This window comes from Dipodomys ordii, unplaced genomic scaffold (genome assembly GCF_000151885.1).
Source record: "Dipodomys ordii isolate 6190 unplaced genomic scaffold, Dord_2.0 Scaffold1, whole genome shotgun sequence".
Classification (NCBI taxonomy): domain Eukaryota; kingdom Metazoa; phylum Chordata; class Mammalia; order Rodentia; family Heteromyidae; genus Dipodomys; species Dipodomys ordii.
In genome coordinates, this window is record NW_012267217.1 from 50,269,410 (window position 1) to 50,289,263 (window position 19,854).

The window sequence follows — 19,854 nt, forward strand, 5'->3', positions numbered from 1 at the left end:
TGAGCCAACTTCCCAGCCCCCCTCTCTGTCTTTCTTTCTTTACACACACACACACACACACACACACACACAACCTACCTCTTAAGACTGTTAAGGGACATCTCCTTTCTGTAGGACTATAGGAAAAGAAGTTCAGAATACTCCATCAAACTGGTACTTAAGATAGTACTTCAGAGAGATTAAGTACTTTTGAAGTGACACTTCTAATTGAATTATTTTTTTCAGTACTTCAGAATCCCAGCTTAGTTTCTGTTTCCTATTCCTTGGTCATGAACTCAAGTTGCTTCTGAACAGCTGAAGCATACCATACTGCTCTTTTTTCAAAGTCATTTGAAAGGGAAGCTTCTTATCTGTTTATTTCTTGGTGTGTGCCTCACAGCAAAGTGTGTAGAAAAGAGAGACAACCTTTTCATCTATTGCTCACTATTTGACTAGTTGTGTTTTTGTTGTTGTTGTTTTTAGGAAATAGGTTTTCTTGTGTTAAAACCCACCAACATAAAGAGTTTATGATTTTGTTGTTTGATATAGTCCTATATGATTGATTTTTCTAGTTGGATTAGATTGCTTGGTCCTTGAACTTAGTTTTCAGTTTCTACTGACTATTGAGAAACTTACTTCTGATCAAATAGGAACTAGAAAGAACTGCTACTATAACTTCTTTTCTAAGATAAAATTTTGACTCTATTTTTTCATGTCATTTTTCTCTTCTGGTTAATGCTATGGCAAAACCAAACACCTAAAGTAAGCCCTCTGTGCTATTCCTTGCTCATATCTGATAGGAAATGCGGGCCACTCAAATCTATTATGCTTGTATGTAGAAAACATACAAACAAAAGCCTCATTTTAAATACAGGAAGTGAAATGATAGAGAAATTGCTTTAAAAAATATTCATCCTCTTTGGAATGACCACAGACAATGTTGAGTGCTCTCCAAGAAATTAGAGCCTTTAGTTTATTTAGCTTTTAGTTTCCAGGGGTAAAGTAAGACAGTGTGTGCTACAGTGGAAAGAACCATGCCCTTCCGTCAGGTGACTGTTTGCTCTGTTCTTTATTAGCTATGTGGTTTGGGCCAAATTATTTCAGTTTGGCCAAACTCCTTCAGTTTCTTTTAAAAAAAGTGGAGATAGAAATCTATATTTTAATGTAAGGATTAAATGGGATTGTGTTCATGAAAGCATTTATATTACCCATATAAAGTATTATCATAAAACATTTTGGTGGTTTTTTCAGTTTATATATTGATTATTTAATAGCTTTTAAGACTATTAATACCAACCTAATTTTGGTTTCAATTCAGATAACTGGAGTAAAACATAATAAAGTTTAGTTTTCCTTATATCAAGTAACTTTCTGATTTTTGTATAGGAATTCATTAATAATTACTTGGTGCATGGTTGGTTTACTGATTGATTTCAAATAAAGGTGAAATATGGTTGAACATATGGAGAGTGTCAGATATTCTGGCATTTGAGATCCTCAGGCCATGCCTGCTTTTTCAATTATTTTGTTATGTAAGCTGGTAAATATCCTTTTCCCCCTGTTACTAAGTTAAAGGAGTTTTAGTCACTTGAAATTGAAACAATATTGGGTGAGGTAGATGAGTCATTTGGTACATGAAAAATATGAAGTTTGGTGAGTTGACTGACATGCTTGTTTTCTCATAGCTAATGGTAACAGTAACAAGATTATTTAGCATCAGAGCTTGTCTTTTTAACTATTGCTGGTCTTTTCTGGATAGTTTGCCTTTCTCCATCGGCAAGAAAGAAGGAACTGGGGACAGAGGAGATGGCAACTTCAGCTTGGACCACTCTGAACCATCCTTTCCTCTAAAAGGATTTACTAAGCAGCAAAAAGAAGGTATTCAGATGGTAGAAAAGATGATGATGTCTTTAGAAGGTGAAGATGGATTGGATGAAATTTATTCCTTCAGGTAAGAAGTGAAGACACTGGTGACAACTTTTAATCTTACATAAATTTCTTTCAGTCACAGGTCTCCCCTGTGTGTGTATGTGTGTTGGTATTTGAACTCGGACCTTGTACTCTTGCTAGAGTTTTTGCTCCTAGCTGGCACTCTACCACTTGAACCATGCTTCCAGTTGGGATTTTTGCTGGTTAATTGGAGATAGAATGTTTTGAACTTTTTTTTTCTCATGCTGGCTTTGAACCATGATTCTTTGATCTCAGCATCCTAAGTTGCTGGGATTACGGGCTTGTGTGAACTCAGATTCTTAGGGCTAGTACTGTTTGATGTTCATAAATAAATTCTGGCTTAATAATCAGTATACAAAATAAAAGCAGTATAGGCCAACTTCTCAAAGTAAACATTCAGCAACTAGAATATTTTTAAGTAGCTGTAATATATATCTGTTCTAAGTTATTTCTTAATTATGTTTTTAAATATTTCTGGCGCTGGGCACCGGTGGCTCACGCCTGTAATCCTAGCTACTCAGGAGGCTGAGATCTGAGGATCTCAGTTCAGAGCCAGCCCAGGCAGGAAAGTCTGTGAGACTTAACCACCAGAAAACTGGAAGTGGTGATGTGGCTCAAGTGGTAGAGAACTTGCCTTGAGATGAAGAGCTGAGGGACAGCTTCCAGGCCCAGTGTTCAAGCTCTATGACTGATCAAAAAAAAAATTTTTTTTTCTGGTGAGCCATAATTGACAAGTAGTACATCTTCATTTTGTAAATATGAACCCTTTTGACAAATTATAGGTAAATAGAAAGTTTATACATGGGGTTGTAATTTCCTAGTGATTGCTAAAAACTCAATAGGAATCCTTTACCTTAAGTATCTTGGAATAATTTGTGTTCTTGTCACAGTCTGTGCAGGTATGTTTGTGTGCTATTTCTCTTTCAATTTTGGGAATATGCCTTAAGCTAGCATATTAACCATAGTAACATGGAGAAAAGTTATAGGCCTATATAAATTACTATTTAAAAAATTTTTTTCCTCTGTAGATCATAGCAAACAGGGAATTTGTTGTGCATTGTCCTAGCAATTTGAAGCAACTTTGACTTTGGGTCTGCCATGAAGGTGTGGACAAGCACTTTGCCATCCAATATAGTGGCCAGTAGACACATGAGACCATTTGCGTTAATTAAAATTAAGTAAATCTTGAAATTTGGTCTACCAGTCACAGTAGTCATATTTCAAGTGCTTAGTTGCCTATTGGGCAGGCATAATTACAAGTGGATTGTACTGAGCAGCACTTGAGCAGATTTATCCCTGTGAGGATCTTAGGAAGACAACTTGACTTTTACCTGGTAAAATCTAACTCTACTGCAGAATGAATCTGGCTGTTCTTGAAAGTTATATCTTATACTCTGATATTTAGGATTTTTCCCTCCATCAAAGTTTTAGGCCTGACTCATGCTTGAATTAGTAATGTCTTATGAGACAGAGTTGACCTGTCTCAGACCCATTTGTTCCCCAACAAATTCATAGCCTAGCTGTATTATAAATTTTGGTAGCAGTATGCCAGATGTGTTATCTGTTCTACTATTTGTTGTAAATTAATGAAGAAATAGTCTTTTGAAATCTCCCTGTCCATAACTCTGGATAATGTAAGATAGTTCTCTACTTCTTCCTATATCTGCACTTCATATGTACCAAGAAAATCAACTGTAAGGCCTGGGTTGTGTGGTAAGTGTAGTTGGTCATTAATTCCTTTGCCCTTTATCTTAATGAATACCACAGATACTACCTTGTCTATAATCTTCTCTGTTGGATTTGATGGGTAACTGATAAAAATAGAAGTGATCTTTACTTTTGTTTAAATGAAGCAGTACCTTTCCCTCCTCCAGCCCTCCTTCCCACTAATAAAAAAACATAGAGTTTTTTCCTTTAAAAGACTAAATATAGACTATAATTTCCTTTATCCCCTAGTAGTTGTTACTTTGTTTTGTATGCATATAGAAACAAATATTATCTTTTATTTAAAAGAATTGGCGTTTTTTTTTTTTTTTTGTCGGTTGTGGGGCTTGAACTCTAGGAGGTCTGGGCGCTGTCCCTCAGCTCTTCAGCTCAAGGCTAGCACTCTACCACTGAGCCACTGAGCCACTTCTGGTTTTCTGGTGGTTTATTGGAGATAAGAGTCTCAGGGAATTTCCTGCCTGGGCTGGCTTTGAACCACAATCCTCAGATCTCAGCCTCCTGAGTAGCTAGGATTACAGGCGTAAGCCATCAGCGCCCGGCAAAACAACTGGCTTTAAGAAATGAATTGTCTGTGTTTTGAGCAAGGAGGTTCTAGTGGGGTTCCTCTGACATCCCAGAGCAGATGTTCTTTTTGTTTTTTCTTTTTTTTTTTTTCCTTTTTTTCTTTTTGGTCTGGTTGTGGGGCCTGAATGGCTAGTGCTCTACCACTTGAGCCACAGCGCCACTTCCGGCTTTTTTTCTTATTGCTTATGTGGTGCTGAGGAATCGAACTCAGGCATGCAAGGCAAGTGCTGTACCACTGAGCCACTTTCCCAGCCCCTTATTTTTTCTTTTAATATATTTTTATTGTAAAGATATTGTACATAGGGGTTACAGTTACATGAGCAAGGTAATGAGTCTATTTCCTATTGAGCATTGTTACACCCTCTTTTGTTTTTCCCCTACCATCCCTTCCCTCCCCACTCAGAGTAGATGTTCTTATCCTTAGGTCTGTTGTTTTTTGTGAACCTTTTACATTGTGTATCAACTTATTTGTAAATGCATTTTTACCATATGCTCCAAGGTGTCTTGGTCCTAAAAAAATATTAAGAGCCACTGGCAGAGTTAAAGAAACGGTTGAATAAAGAAAGATAAAGCTGTTCCTTTTCACCTGTCAGTATAGTAAATCCCAGTTTGACTTCCTTCTAAGCCAACTCACTTGTGTTGGCTCTCTCTCAACTTTCGGTTGTCATTTTCCTGCCATCCCCTGCTGTTCTCTTTATAATCATCAACAGTTCATTTCTCATTCAGGAAAAGTAAGTGCATCATCATCTAGCCATGTTTCATTTTATATTTTTATTTATAAAGTGAGAGCCTGCGACAACTGAATGCCTTTAAGAAAATTGAGAGGCGTTCCATGCCCTGGCCCTGCCAACTGACCATTGGCTCCAATTTGTCTATAAGGATTGTGGCTTATAAATCGGTAAGTAACAAGTAGACATTTAAAAAATAATGTTAGAGCAGATCAAGATGCTTATGTAAGGAGCTGGCAATTCATGTGTGGGTTATTCAGAGCATAATTACTCCTTCTCTGGCAGTTCTCCCTTTTTATTTAATCTTTGTTTAGCTTTTTATTTAAAAAGGCATGCTAGCAAGAGAAGTTTTAAGAATTGTGTATAATATAGTTTGAGTTTTTCTTTCTCTTTGGGCTTTTCTGTCTTTTTGGAAGAAAAATAATGAATTAACTTGTCATTGTAATATCTCAGGAATGTAGTTGACATACCAGAGTTCAGAGTTTGAAGATTTCTTCACACCTAATTTACTTATTAGTGATCTGATAGTAGTAGCATCTAAAATGTCAAAAACTGGTGAGCTGTTAGTGTGAAATTGCATTTTGTAATACATGTACATTTGTACATAATAGCATAGTTTCAAGAGTGAGTTGCTGGTGATGATTATTTGATGAAAGCCTAGTATGAGTAAGCATGTCTTTCCCAAGCCCCAACATGAGCTTCCTCCTCTCCTTTCCTTTCCTTTCCTTTCCTTTCCTTTCCTTTCCTTTCCTTTCCTTTCCCTTTCCCTTTCCCTTTCCCTTTCTCATCCCTCCCTCCCTCCCTCCCTTCTTTCCTTTCCTTTCCTTTCCTTTCCTTTCCTTTCCTTTCCTTTCCTTTTCCTTTTCCTTTTTCCTTTCCTTTCCTTTTCCCTTTCCCTTTCCCTTTCCCTTTCCCTTTCTCATCCCTCCCTCCCTCCCTCCCTCCCTCCCTCCCTTCCTTCCTTCCTTCCTTCCTCTCTCTCTTTCTTTTCTTTTCTCTCTCTCTCTTTCTTTTGTTGGTCGTGGGGCTTGAACTTTGGGCCTGAGCACTGTCACTGAGCTTCTTTCGCCCAAGGCTAGCACTCTGTCACTTGAGCCACAGTGCCACTTCCAGTTTTCTGAGTGGTTTATTGGAGGTAAGAGTCTCACAGACTTTCCTGCCCCAGCTGGCTTTGAACTGCGGTCCTTATCTCAGCCTCCTGAGTAGCTAGGATTTCAGGTGTGAGCCACCAGTGCCCAGCTGTTTTGTTTTGTTTTGTTTTCGTCCTGGGGCCTGAACTCTCAGCCTGGGTGCTGTCCCTGAGTTCTTCAGCTCAAGGCTAGTGCTCTACCACAGTGACACTTCTGGTTTTCTGGTGGTTAATTGGAGATAAGAGTCTTATGGACTTGCTGCCTGGGCTGGCTTTGAACTGTGATCCTCAGATCTCAGCCTCCTAAGTAGCTAGGATTACGGGGTGAGCCACCAGTGCCTGGTCAGAAGTTTTTTTCAGTATAAAAAATAAATATAAAAACATGTATTTCAGTACTTTCTTTCAAACACATGATATATCATGAGAATCTTTTTTTTTTATTCTCTTCTGGTCATGGGGCTTGAACTCTGGGCCTGGGCACTGTCCCTCATCTCTTCAGCTCAGGGCGAGCGCTTTACCACTTGAGCCACAGAGCCACTTCCAGTTTTCCAGTGGGTTATTGGAGATAAGACTCTCATGGACTTTCCTGCCCTGGCTGGCTTTGAACCGTGATCCTCAGATCTCAGTCTCCTGAGTAGCTAGGATTACAGGTGTGAGCCACTTGCTCACGGCTTTTTTTTTTTTTTTTCCTCCAGTCCTGGGGCTTGAACTCAAGGCCTGAGCACTGTCACTGAGCTTCTTTTGCTCAAGGCTAGCACTCTGTCACTTGAGCCACAGCGCTACTTCTGGCCTTTTCTGTTTATGTGGTACAGAGGAATCAACCCAGTGCTTCATGCATGTGAGGCAAGCACTCTACCACTAAGCCACATTCCCAGCCCATATCATGAGAAACTTGGAACTAAATATTTATTGGTTCTATCAAGGCTTAGAATAGTGTCCCTAGATATATGAATAGTCTCTCCTTTACTATTTTGATTTTCTTCTCAAAATATATTGATTTCTTTTTATTGGAAAAATAGTATACAGTCCCCTTTATTAGACAGTTTGAGGGTTTTGTATAAGGAGTATATTTGTCCAGATATTAATAATTATCTGCAGATTATCTTAGGGGAAAAACGAAAAGTAGAAATAATTATAAGGTGTTTCTATTAGGAACTAAACTAAGGAGTTGCATAATAGGCAAGAAAAAAAAACTTCAAAACAATATAACTAGAGTAATTGTGCTGAGTGTTTGTTTTTGAATGAGAGAGCACATTAGGTTTTCATCTGCTATCAACGAGAATCCAGTCTTTCCTTATTTTTCCATTTATTTGTCATTTGGAGATAAGATTATACAGACAAAAGCTAGAAAGACTTGGATAATTGTGGATGCAAGAACCCTAAAGAAAGAAGATGTACGAAGAGAAACAGTTTATTGCTTAAACGATGATGATGAAACAGAAGTTTCCAAAGAGGATACTATTCAAGGTATGCTGGGAAGAGTTTGCACTTTTGCTTAAAAGAGATTGTCTTCAAGATGGTGTGAGGCAGGTTAAGACTTATACTAATGTGCACTTGGAGATACTCCTCTGAGTTACAGAGCTGCAACTCTGAGGGGACAGTAAGATCCTGGTCCTATCCATCAGTGGGCAGGATGGTTCCTAGGAGGGTGCCTGAGGATTGCACTCTGCTGGGAGTGACAGGGTGTAATAAGTTTATTCTAGTTGAAACTCCCATGCTATGAGAATAGCTAAACTGGCTAAAACAAGGTAGTAAGGGGAGGTGTTTTTTTTTTTTCTGCTTGTTTGTTTCCTTTATTTTAATTTTTTACTTCCATGATAACTATTCTTCCAAGTGCCAGTTTCATGTTTCATATCCTACTAGTTATGCTACCTTAGTGGAATAAGAAAATATTTGTGTGGTTATGGTTTGTGCTAAGATCGTCAAAATTGTACCTATTATTTTATATATATAACATGTAATACATATTACTATATTATTGCTGTTATACTATGTATCATATAATATTATATACTAATTGTACTATATTATATAATGTTACGATATATAATATAGGGTAATATATAATTTTTGTTTACTATCTATACTATTATATATGTTATTTATTTATTTTGTTTGTGCTTGAGTTTGAACGCAGGGCTTCAACACTTGCTTGGCTGTCATTCTATACTACCATATGAGCCATTCCTCCAGCTATGCTTTTTGCTGGTAATTTTGGAGATAAAAATCTCATGGACTTTTCTGTGGGAGTTGGCTTCAAACTTAGTTCCTTAGGATCTCACCCTCTTGAATGGCTGAGTAATCCTGAGTAGGATTACAGGTGTGAGCCCACCAGCATCCAGTTCCTATATAGTATTTTTGTCCCAACAACTTTGAAAGTAACTGAGAATATCTGAATGTCCCAGAAGTAGAAATTATAAGATCCCAAATAATGGTTAAAACAACAACCAGGATCCTTAGGTAAAATTATTGCCAGGCGATGTATTACCTTGTATAGTTTTGATTTGCTATTCTTGAAAAAATTAAATCTATGGCACTGTATTTCATTATGTATAGTTCATTGTTTAGGGACTACAGTAATTTAAAGGTGGTGGTGATTATGATTCCTTTCTCCTGGTGGGATGTAGTTAACACTCCAAAATTTCTACTATTTTTATTTTTTAATCTCAATTTAGTTGTACAGAACATGAAATTTAGAATTAGAATTGGGTTAGAATCACGACTCCATCAGTTTATACCTGTTCGAAGTACTGGTCTATAGTGTAAGAATAGCATGATTGAAAGCTACGATGAAAGCCAGGCACCAATGGCTCACACATGTAATCCTAGCTACTCAACAGGCTGAGAGCTGAGGATCACGGTTCAAAGCCAGCCCAGGCAGGAAAGTCCATGAGACTCTTCAGTTAGCCAACAAAAAAATCAGAAGTGGAGCTGTGGCTTAAGGGGTAGAAAATTAGCTTTGAGCATAAAATCTCAGGGCACCCAGGCCCTGAGTTTAAGCCCTAGAACCAGGGGGAAAGAAAGAGAGAGACAGAGAGAGAGAAAGAAAAAGAAGGAAAGGAAAGAGGGAGGGAGGGAAGGAAGGAAGGAAGAAAGAAAGACTAAGAGCAGGGAAGTAGGGCTTTTAGAGTATATCTAACTGACAGCCTGCTTTTTGTCATTTAATTGTCATAGCCACTTAATGAAGTAGGCAGTCTTGCTATTCTATTTTATAGATATGGAAACAAGGTGGAAGGACATTCAGTAACTTAAAGTTACACAGAGGAATTAGTGTGCACACATTGCAAAGGGATGTGACTATACGCTATAGTCTCTTGTATATTTTGCCATGTACAAAGTTAGAGTTATTTTCCCTTACATAGAAGAAGCACATTTTAATTTGAACTTTCAAGTTGTCCTATTAAAGAACTGAAATAAATGACTGATGAAAGAAAATTTAGAAAAACAGTTGGTTTACATACAGCTCTTAATCATGTACCATATGTTTTTTGTTGCTGTCTTTTTTAAAAAGATGTACATGAAATTGCAATGCATTTCTTTTTAATTAAACACATGGCATCATTAGACTAACAGGAACACGTAAAACACTAGATTGAAGAAGAATCTGCCTCCAACCTCTAAGTTCGTTTTTTAAATTTTTTATTATGTTTAAGTAGTTGTACAAAGAAGTTCCCATTCTACAAAACAGTATATGAATACAAAGTGTCTGACAACATTGTCACCCATTGCTCCTAACCCACCCCTTCTCTCACTTTTCTTTTCTACAAGTTCTTTTTTGGTTTGTTTGTTTCTTGGGATAAAGATGTGCATTTACCTAAAGCCCACATCTTTGCATTTTGATGATCCTTTTCCTCACAATATACAATAGATTCTGCATAAGGAAGAGGCGGAGTCTTCCATAAATATGAGGCCATTGAACAGGGTTGAAATTTTTGTCTTTCTTTTTGTTTTTTGAAGCCAATAGTCTATATAAATATTCTAAATAGTGTGTGTCTTGGGGAAGAAAATCCAGCAATAAATGGAGAAAAATACATGCCCAATCAACTGAAAATTTCTAAACAAAAGAGGAGCTTTGGCTTCTTCTATTAGGTATTTGAATCTCTAGCAGATGTTTTTGTTTATTATTATTATTTTTTAAATAAGTTTTTTATTGTGAAAATGCCGTACAGAGGGGTTACAATTACAAGAGCAAGGTAATGAATACATTTCTTATCAAACATTGTTGCCTCCTCCTTTGTTTTTCTCCTACCATCCCTTTCCTCCCATCTCCACAACTACATCACCCCACCTAAATTGTAAAGTTCGTTTTTCGATATAGCGTCTTGTATATCTCATTGTTGCAATGGGTCAACCAAGATAAGGACACAAGTGGTTTTTTTCTTTCTTGCTATTGTTTCTAACGTATTTATATGTGAATTTTTTGTTGCTTTGTATGTCCCTCCCCTATGGTTTAACCCCTGTTTTCACTGTATTTAATGTTGGTATAATTTGGGGAGCAGAAGGGAAAAAACAAATTTGTTTATTATTATTTTTAAAAAATATTTTGTTCTAAAAATTTCCTAGGAGTGGTTTCTCTTGTGAATCTCCAGATTTCTGGATAAATGTGTTTTTATTATGTTGACAAATCATGCTTGTACTTTAGTCAGCCATGGTTTATCTTTGGAGTATAACTAGTCTGTTGCATTTGCTACAGTCTTTAATCTAGGTTGAGTAGTTGGTAAGATAACTTAAGTTACAGAAGATGCTACTTAAAAAATGTAATTAGATTTTAATGGATTAGATATTGTATATATGTGGCTTGTGCCTTTTTCCTTGATCACAAGGGGCAGAATTTTGATTCCAGGGACTAGAAGATGGAGACTGGCTGTGGAATGTGCATGTGTTGTTAATGTAGCACAGCGCTCATTTCAGCTTGGAGAAAATGAGGCCCCATATGCCTAACAGATGCTCTTCTCTTGTTCTCTAGGGTTCCGCTATGGAAGTGATATAGTTCCTTTCTCTAAAGTGGATGAGGAACAAATGAAATATAAATCAGATGGAAAGTGCTTCTCTGTTTTGGGATTTTGTAGATCTTCTCAGGTACAGCAATTACAATGCAATTGTGAACAAAATATGAAAGAAAAGCACTTGAAATGGAGTGCTTTTGATTGAGTATTTTATTTATAATGTATACTTATTTCTAAAATGTTGCTCGGGAGTTGGTGTTGGTATCTTTGATTTTTTTTGGAGAGAAAAGTCAAAATTTAGAGAAGTCTCAGAATAAATTGGAAGAGTAGATTCAACTTAATCATTCTTCCCATTGCTGACCTGCATGGCTTCCAGTCCCCTCAAGGAAACAGCACTTAGTTCTTTGCTATTGTATTGCATCTTTCCAAACTGTCATGTGTAACAGAATGTTTGAGAGGTTTGAAATTCTGAGTTTTGAATTTGCATCAACTCTTCTCAATGTCCATTGTAGTGTTAGAGGATGTAAACATCCATAAGTCACGTGTTTTTTAGGCACCAAAGCTGGGTTCACAAAATCAACACAATAGGAAATGAAATAATTCATTATGGATATTTCATACTCTCTTAGAAAGAGTTGTTCAGAGATTCTAAGAGCTCTAGATTAAATTCTTGAGGTAAGTAGCAAAGAAATAAATTGGAGCAAATATCAATCAATCTATCTATCTATCTATCTATAACGTTTTTGTGTGCACTTTTACTATAGGGACAGAGTTTTTAATTGGAGAGCTCACATGAGAATTGTAATGAATAAATATGACTCTGTATTCTGAGTTTGAGCTTGTTCATGTTGCTTTGGCTTATATTCCCTGTGCCCTTTGGTGTTAGAATAACAGCAAGGTGGAGAATTGTATTTATGACTGTCCAGACTGTTACATATGTCTTTAAACTCATAAGCCAAACAAATTAAAGAATATTTACTTAAACTGTAGGATTTTACTGGTACGAATAAATACTTTTGGGAAGTTGAGAGTCCCTAAACAATGCTCTGAAAAGATTTACTAAAGGAATTGTTTACTTCAGAACAAATACAAAAGTATAACATCATTATTAAAGGCAGTGCTTATTATGAGTCTTCAGTGAAACAGACACTTCATTTAGACCAATATATACAAACTGTCCTATTGAAAAGTATCTTTGCTTTGCTTGCACACACATGACCCAGTCTTTTTGTTTTTCAGATAGTCTGGTGCTGATTTTCTCTGAGACATCCATCTTCTTATCTCCACCTATAGAGTAGTTGGGACCAGTCTTAGACACAACTAATCCTAGCTTGTTTTTGAGATAGGGTCTCAGTAATGTGCCAGGACTGGCCTCAAACTACAATCTTTCTGTATCTACCTTCTTAGTAGCTGGGATTACAGCCATGCACTATATGCCTAGCCCTAAAATTAACTTATAAAAACCACAAAATGTTTTGTAAGCCAACTTTTTAAACAATAGATTTTAAAAGTAGGCATAGAAAGGGGTTACTGTTTAACATGTCCACCTTTTTGTTTTTAAGCTAAAAATCAACTTTATCTTAAGTACAACCTCAGACAAATACAGTGAAGATGAAGTATAATAACTACTATCTGTTGAATAGTTATAGTATTCTAGACTGTATGAAGTGTTTTGTATAAATTCTCATTTAATCCATACTTCCCTTTTAATAGGTGCCATGATAGGCATCTTTTAGATTGACAATTTGAGGTTCCATACTGTTAAGTAACAAGCGTAAAGTCATATAACTGAAAGATGGTAAAAATGGATTTTAAACCAGGTCTCCTACTGGGTTATGCTATTATTTTAGTGGTAATCTGTTCAGTGGAAGCACAAACTCATTTTTGAATAGTCTAGCTTACATACTTGTGCTCATACATATTGCTTAACAAAAGGATACATGATGGTAAGAGCACAGGGTTTTCCATAGCAACTATTATAAAATATGAGCATACACATTTTAGCAGACTAGTGATGCTTTCCAAAGCAATAAAATCACACATATTAAAATTCCATTCCCTGATTATTTCTAAACCAGTAAAATGATACATTATGCTCCCTTCCCTGAAACTGGGTGTTGACAAGTGTAACATTTCTGGATTGAATTGCTGTAAAAATGTTCATGCTTTTGGATTTATGTTTCTAGTGCTGTTGTTCTATTGTGTTTTGTTTTGTTTTTGTGGTACTAGGGATGGAACCCAGGGCTTCTTGTATGCTTAGCAAGTGCTCTACCATTGAGATATGTTCCCAGCCTGATTTCTGTTTTGTTTTGCTTCTTAATTGTGAACTATTTTAAATTTCAAGACCCTTTGATTTTCTCTCTTTCTTTTATTTTTATTATTTCCATTTTTTGTGCTTGTCCTGGGGCTTGAACTTGGGGCCTGGATGCTGTCCTTGAGCTTTTATGCTCAAGGCTAGTGCTTTCCCATTTGAGCCACAGCTATACTTTTGCAGCTCTTTGGGTGCTTACTTGGAGATAAGTCTCAGTCTTTCTTGTCTCACAGACTTTCCTGCCTGAGCTGATTTTGAACAGGGTTTCTCAGATCACAGCTTCCTGAGTAGCTAGGATAACAGATGTAAGCCAGTGAGCCACTGACACCTGGCTCAGTTTCTTTCTTTACAAGTTATCAAGTGTTCTGAGTATTGATTAGAGAGGAAAGAATTTAACCAGAATTTCTTCCAAATATCTGGCTGGCGTTTTGTTTTGTTTTGTTTTTTAAGTCATTTAGGTATATTAAGAAGAGATACCATTAGTTTTTTTTGGGGGGGGGTCATGGGGCTTGAACTCAGGGCCTGGGTTGTCCTGAGCTCTAGTTGAGGCTAGAGCTCTAGCTCAAGGCTAGTGCTCCTACCCCTTGGGGCCACAGCTTCACTTCTGGTTTTCTAGTGGTTAATTGGAGATAAGAGTCTGACAGACTTTCCTACCCTGGCTGGCTTTGAACTTAATCCTCAGATCTGGCCTGAGTGGTTAGGATTACAGAAATGAGCTACCAGCACTGGCCATTAGCTATTCTTTAATAGAGAATATACAAATTCTAATATGTAAAAGGGCAAGTAAATATATATGAATATAGCAAACTAAAATTATTATTCAAATATGCCTCAGAATGATGATTTTCTTTCTTTCTTCTCTTTTTTGTTAATTTTGGGACATTATCTTGCTATGTAGCCAGGTTGGTCTTGAACCTGTGTTCAAGTGTTGGGATTATAGGCATGTGGCATTATACCTGAAAGAATACTGATTTTCACATAGTGAAAAGATATGGAGATGAAAGGACTTTGAACTTATATCTGCTTCATACCCTAGCTGGTAGACTTCTTGAGCTGCTATTTTTTTTTTTTTTCTGGTCCTGGGGCTTGAAGTCAGGGCCTGGGCTCTGTTCCTGAGTTTCTTTGTGTTCAAGGCCAGCACTCTACCATTTAAGCCACAGTGCCACTTCAGCTTTTTCTGAGTAGTTTACTAGAGATAAGATTTTCTGCCCAGGTTGGCAAAACCTTGATCTTCTGATCTCAGCCTTGTGAGTAGCTAGGACTATAGGTGTGAGCCACCAGCACCTGGCTTGAGCTGCTATTTATTGTGAGAGTGCTCCAAATTTTTTAGTTTAGAGGTGGGAGAACAGAAAAAAAAATGGAGCAAAATGTCACCTAGTATAGCACATGGCATGTTCTTATAAATAAACTCCAGGCTCCAGATTACATATATCAGAGAGAAGCTAATCTTGGTAGAGGAAGATGTGGTTATGATTTCAGGAACTGTTAGGTATTTTTTTTTTCTAATCAAATATTGGTAGAGCTCCTATGCCTCACTTACCTTGTATTCTGCTAGATACGCTGATGGAATTTAAAGAGTGAATAGGACCTGCAGTACTCATTTTTGGTTTAACTACTTTCACTTTCTCCAATCTTGACCTTCTAAAATCTGTTCTTCACTTGAGTCAACTGCAGTTCATCAGAGCCTCATCACTTGTCTTAAGGATGAAGTCCAGTTCATTTGACTTTGTTTCTAAGAGATTTCATGGTCTATTAAATTTCGAATCTAATTTCCCATCTTTCTTCTGGCACACTATTCCAGAAGCATCTCCCTGAATGTCCTATGCTTTTATGTCACTCCAGACTTTTGTCTCTGCCTGGGACCTTGTACCCAGACATTTTTCTTTGTGAGTTCCCTCTTATCTTTTGGATGTAGGCTTAGATGTCAACTTCCTGAAACCCTCATGATCAACTTTACTTCCTTTCTTCCACATTCTTTGATACCATAAAACCTTGGTCTGAGGTACTACATTGCCATTAGTTTCATGTTAATCCATATAAGCGCCTCAAAGACATAATTATGGCCTGTTAACAAATGCCATAATGTTTGTAATGCCCAGGACAATTCAGGGCACAATACTAGGTGTTAAGGTGACCTGAACTGAGCCTTAAATAATATAATAAGTTGTTTTTAGTAGCTGTGAATATGCTTTCCATTAAAACTATTTTAAAGAGAATTTCTTAGCAATGTAGGACATCTGTTTCTTCCTCTGAGTCAAGACCACTTTTTTTCTCTCTCTTAATCTTGTAGGTCCAGAGGAGATTCTTTATGGGAAATCAAGTTTTAAAGGTTTTTGCAGCAAAAGGTGATGAGGTGAGTTGGCTGTGGATCTTCTAGGTAGTGCTATGGCATTAAATTGTTGTTTTATGAAAGTAGGTTGTTTGTGGCGTTATAGTTTCAAATGGCATGAATTAATGCAACAGCAGTTGTAAAATTCATTGACCTTTAACTCTGAAAATGGAGAAATGATAAGTTTGTTTTAGCATGAACACAAGAACTGAGGGTATAGTCATACAGTTGAAAACCAGGTAAGTATTAAATGTTCTATTTTGAACAGTTGTGCTTAGGTTTGGGATTTTGTGGTCAAATGTTAAGAAGGATTGGGGTAAGGTTAAAATTAGATTTTTTTTTATAAGCTTTGAACATTAAGTGTTTGCATAAGCACCCTGGAGAGTACTTCAGTGACTCATTGGACAACTTCATCACTGGGGGCATTTGTTTTTCCTCTATTCCCCCTCTCTTTCTCTCTTTTCCTATCTTCCCAAGATTTTCTCTTTTTAGATGAGTTTCTGCCTGGCTAGCAGACCTTGATATTTGCATTTTTTTACTCTCTTACCCTCTTTGTACATATTTCTTTCTAACCTCCAAGTTAAAGCTTACTATTCCTTTAAAGATGTCAGTCATAACTGGGAGATTTTGATCTTGTATCTGTTTACAACAAATTAAGTAAGTTTCTAAGTTAGGAAGAATTTTCATTTGAAATGTGCAAATAATATAGAGAACTTGTTAAGGTATTGGTGTAACAGGGAGTCTAGTCTTTTTTTTTTTCTTTTTTTAAAATTTAAAGTGCCCATCCTAGGCCTTGGACTCTGGGCTTGGAATATGTCCCCGAGCTTTTGTATTAACGGGTACTAGCACTGTGCCACTTGAGCCACAGCCCCACTTGCAGCTTTTTTTGGTGATTAAGTGGACTCTCATGGACTCTCTTGCTTGGGCTGGCTTTGAACTTCAGTCCTCCGATCTCAGCCTCCTGAAAGCTAGGATTACAGGTGTGAGCCGTCACTGCTCCGACTGTCTAACCCTGAAGGGGAGTAGCTGGCTGCTCATCTAGATGGGATATGTCATTGTTCTATGAAAGCACTTAAAATTAGGCGAAGAAAATGCTTGGTCTCTACTCTAAGTGAATCTAGCAGAGCACCTTAGACAAGAATCTAATCATATTTTGAATCTAGTCCTCTTAGAAATTGTGCTAGCCTGGTACATGGTGTCAAGGTATGACTTCTCTTTTGTTTTTATCAGTGCTGTGGTTTGATCTCAGGACCTCATTCCTCTTGCTTCCTCAGTTCAGTGATAATGTCTTTTTGATGATTATTTTGGAGGTAGAATTTTTGACTTTTGTGCCGTGGCTGGCTTTGGACCATAATCTTTGGATGTTAGCCTCTTGAATATGCTAGTAGTATAGATATAAGTTACCGCAGCCTGGCTTGTAATTTTTTTTAAAAAAATTTCTGCTGAAGTTTTAACTACCACTTATCCCTTCACACAAAGGAAATTCTAATCACTTCATGAAAATTGCTGGGTATTCAGTGAAGAACATTATATCACAAGGATATGTTGAGACTCATGTGCTGGATGATTCTCTAGACTTCATCACTAAGAGAAGCCTCGTGAATTGTGTAGTTCAGATTTGGCCTCTAATAGGTAACTAATTTTTATGTCAAGTCAAATCTCCAATAAAGAGACTTAAAAATTTTGGAATAAAGAATAGAATTGCAGCTGGGTACTGGTGGCTTATGCTTATAATCCTAGCTACTTACGAAGCTAAGATCTTAGGATCATGGTTCAGAGCCAGCCCAGGCAGAAAAGTCTGTGTGACTCTTATCTCTAGTTAACCACCAACAAGCCAGAAGTGGAGGTGTGGCTCAAGTGGTAGAGCACTAGATATGAGCAAAAGCTCTGGGACAGCACCCACCTGCTGAGTTCAAGTCCCTGGACTGGCAATAAACAAACAAACCCAGATAAGATTACACTCTGACACATACATACACAGACCTGATGGCCTCTAGTAAGAACAACATAGGAAAGTTCGAGGGTTTTATTAGGTCAAAAAAATCTATGCCAGTTATTATGAAAGAAGGTTCCCTAGAGTATCTGAGGGAGCAGATGAGCTCTGATTGGTGAGCTGTGGAGGTTCCCAAGTCAAGCTAGGGTTAAAATTATTGTTGCTTGCAAAGTACAGGTACTTCTAAAGATAGGGCAGGCTGTCTCAGATGGCATCAGTTCCATGAGCATTTCCCTCTTAACTCTGTTTTTGTGGTGTGTGATGAGAATACCTCCATTTTCTGTGGTGAATTTTCACATTATATATTGTAGTGTCACTTTGAGGTTATTCAGATAAAGATGCCTTCATCTCTTAATGGCAGGAGACTATTCTGTGGTGTCAGTTTTTGATGTGGTGGCCAAAAGGTGATATCTACCGAGAGCTTCTGAGCTATGCAGGGGAGGAGGAAGCTATGTTGTATGAGCACTTCCAGTGAAGTAATTGCATTGGGAAGGCTTGTGTGGGTAGATAAGGGAGTAGGAAGGATGACAGACATAATAGCACTCTTCACACATCTAAAGGATGATCATGTGGAATAGAAATAATCTATGCTTCTTACCAGACAGGTGAATTGGTGAGTTTTGTTCCAGATGAAGAATCATTTTGTCAGGAAGGATTACTTATTTTCTTGTGAGCTGGTCAGATTTCCATCCCTGTTAATGCCTCTAATGCCACCAGTTTCGTGCATTATGTGGGTTATTAAACTAGATGGAGAGCATTATTTAAAAATATTCACATTCTGTGAATAGCTTCCTTTAAAAATTTTTGTTGTAGGGCTGGGAAAGTGGCTCAGTGGTAGAGTGCTTGCCTTGCATGCCTGAGGTCCTGGGTTCCATTCCTCAGCACCACATAAGCAAAAAGAAAAGAGCCGGAAGTGGCACTGTGGCTCAAGTGGTAGAGTGCTAGCCTTGAGCTGAAGAGCTAAGGGACAGCGCCCAGGCCCAGAGTTTAGGCCCCACAACCAGACCCCCACCCCCCCAAAAAAATTTTTTTGTAGCCATTTGCAAGTGATAAATGCCTATAATACTAAGTTTCTTGGGAGATGGAGATGAGAGGATTGTAGTTTAAAGCCAGCTCAGGCAAAAAGTTTGAGTGAGGGGCTGGGAAGGTGGCTCAGTGGCAGAGCGCTTGCCTTGCATGCCTGAGGCCCTGGGTCCTCAGCACCACATAAGCAAAAAGAAAAAAAGCCGGAAGTGGCACTGTGGCTCAAGTGGTAGAGTGTTAGCCTTGAGCTGAAGAGCTGAGGGACAGCGCCCAGGCCCAGAGTTCAGGCCCCACGACTGGACCCAAAAAAAAAAAGTTTGAGTGACCCCCATCTCAACTAATAGCTGGAAATGATGTGTATGCCTAGCTATAACTAGATGGGATCACAGTCCAGGACACCAGGATAACAGAAAGACTCTATCTCAAAAATAACCAGAATCAAAAGAACAAGAGGTGTGACTCCATCAGTAGAGAGAGCCTGTGTAAGGAGCAAGAAGCCCTGGCTTTAAATTCCAATACCTCCAAAAAAATCTGTACATTACTTGTTTGCATTTTATATGGAAGAGAAGGGGAGAAGAGAAAGAAGAAATGGAACTGCAGTTGAGTTAAGCAGAGGTAGAGTACAGCATTATAATGTAGTAGTCTTTCATAACCCCTATCCTTACTTAATGTAAGATATCCTAATTGGTCCTGTCAGATACAAATAAAAGCAACCAAACAAATTGGAAGTAATTAATTACTTCTTCAGATTCCCTTTGTGCTACCTGATCTTCTCATATAGGATTGATTAGAACATATACCACTTATTAGGCACATTTTTTATTTCTGCTAGTAAAGAAGGTATTAGCTCAGTGAGGGTAGGGACTTTTGTTTTCTGACAAGACTTAAAAGAGTACCTAACAAAGAATAGGCACTAAGTAAGTATTCTTTACATTGAGCTGAATTTATCTATTAAGATATCTGTAGAGGCTTTCCATGGCAAAGTACAGAGGCCATAGTTTTTATAGATGAAATTGGGATTAGCTTTGATACAGGTTAGATGTAACACTAGGAAAGTACATTTTGTTTGGGGAGTTTGGGAGAGAGAGGGCTGAGTAAAGCAAATCTAATGGAGAGGTCATCAATCTCCTGAACCTTGAAAATGGGTTTGAAGCTAGAGTTAGATTTGGCGTGCACA

The 19,854-nt window shown here is 37.7% G+C and overlaps 1 protein-coding gene across 1 annotated transcript in view; it reads left to right on the forward strand.

Moving 5' to 3' along the window:
- Xrcc5 (X-ray repair complementing defective repair in Chinese hamster cells 5 (double-strand-break rejoining)) overlaps positions 1–19,854 on the forward strand; it is a 93,276-nt gene that overhangs the window by 12,269 nt on the left and 61,153 nt on the right. The window contains 5 exon segments of the mRNA XM_013012022.1: positions 1,700–1,930; positions 5,002–5,116; positions 7,404–7,542; positions 11,042–11,154; positions 15,623–15,685. Coding sequence (XP_012867476.1) covers positions 1,700–1,930; positions 5,002–5,116; positions 7,404–7,542; positions 11,042–11,154; positions 15,623–15,685 — 661 coding nt within the window.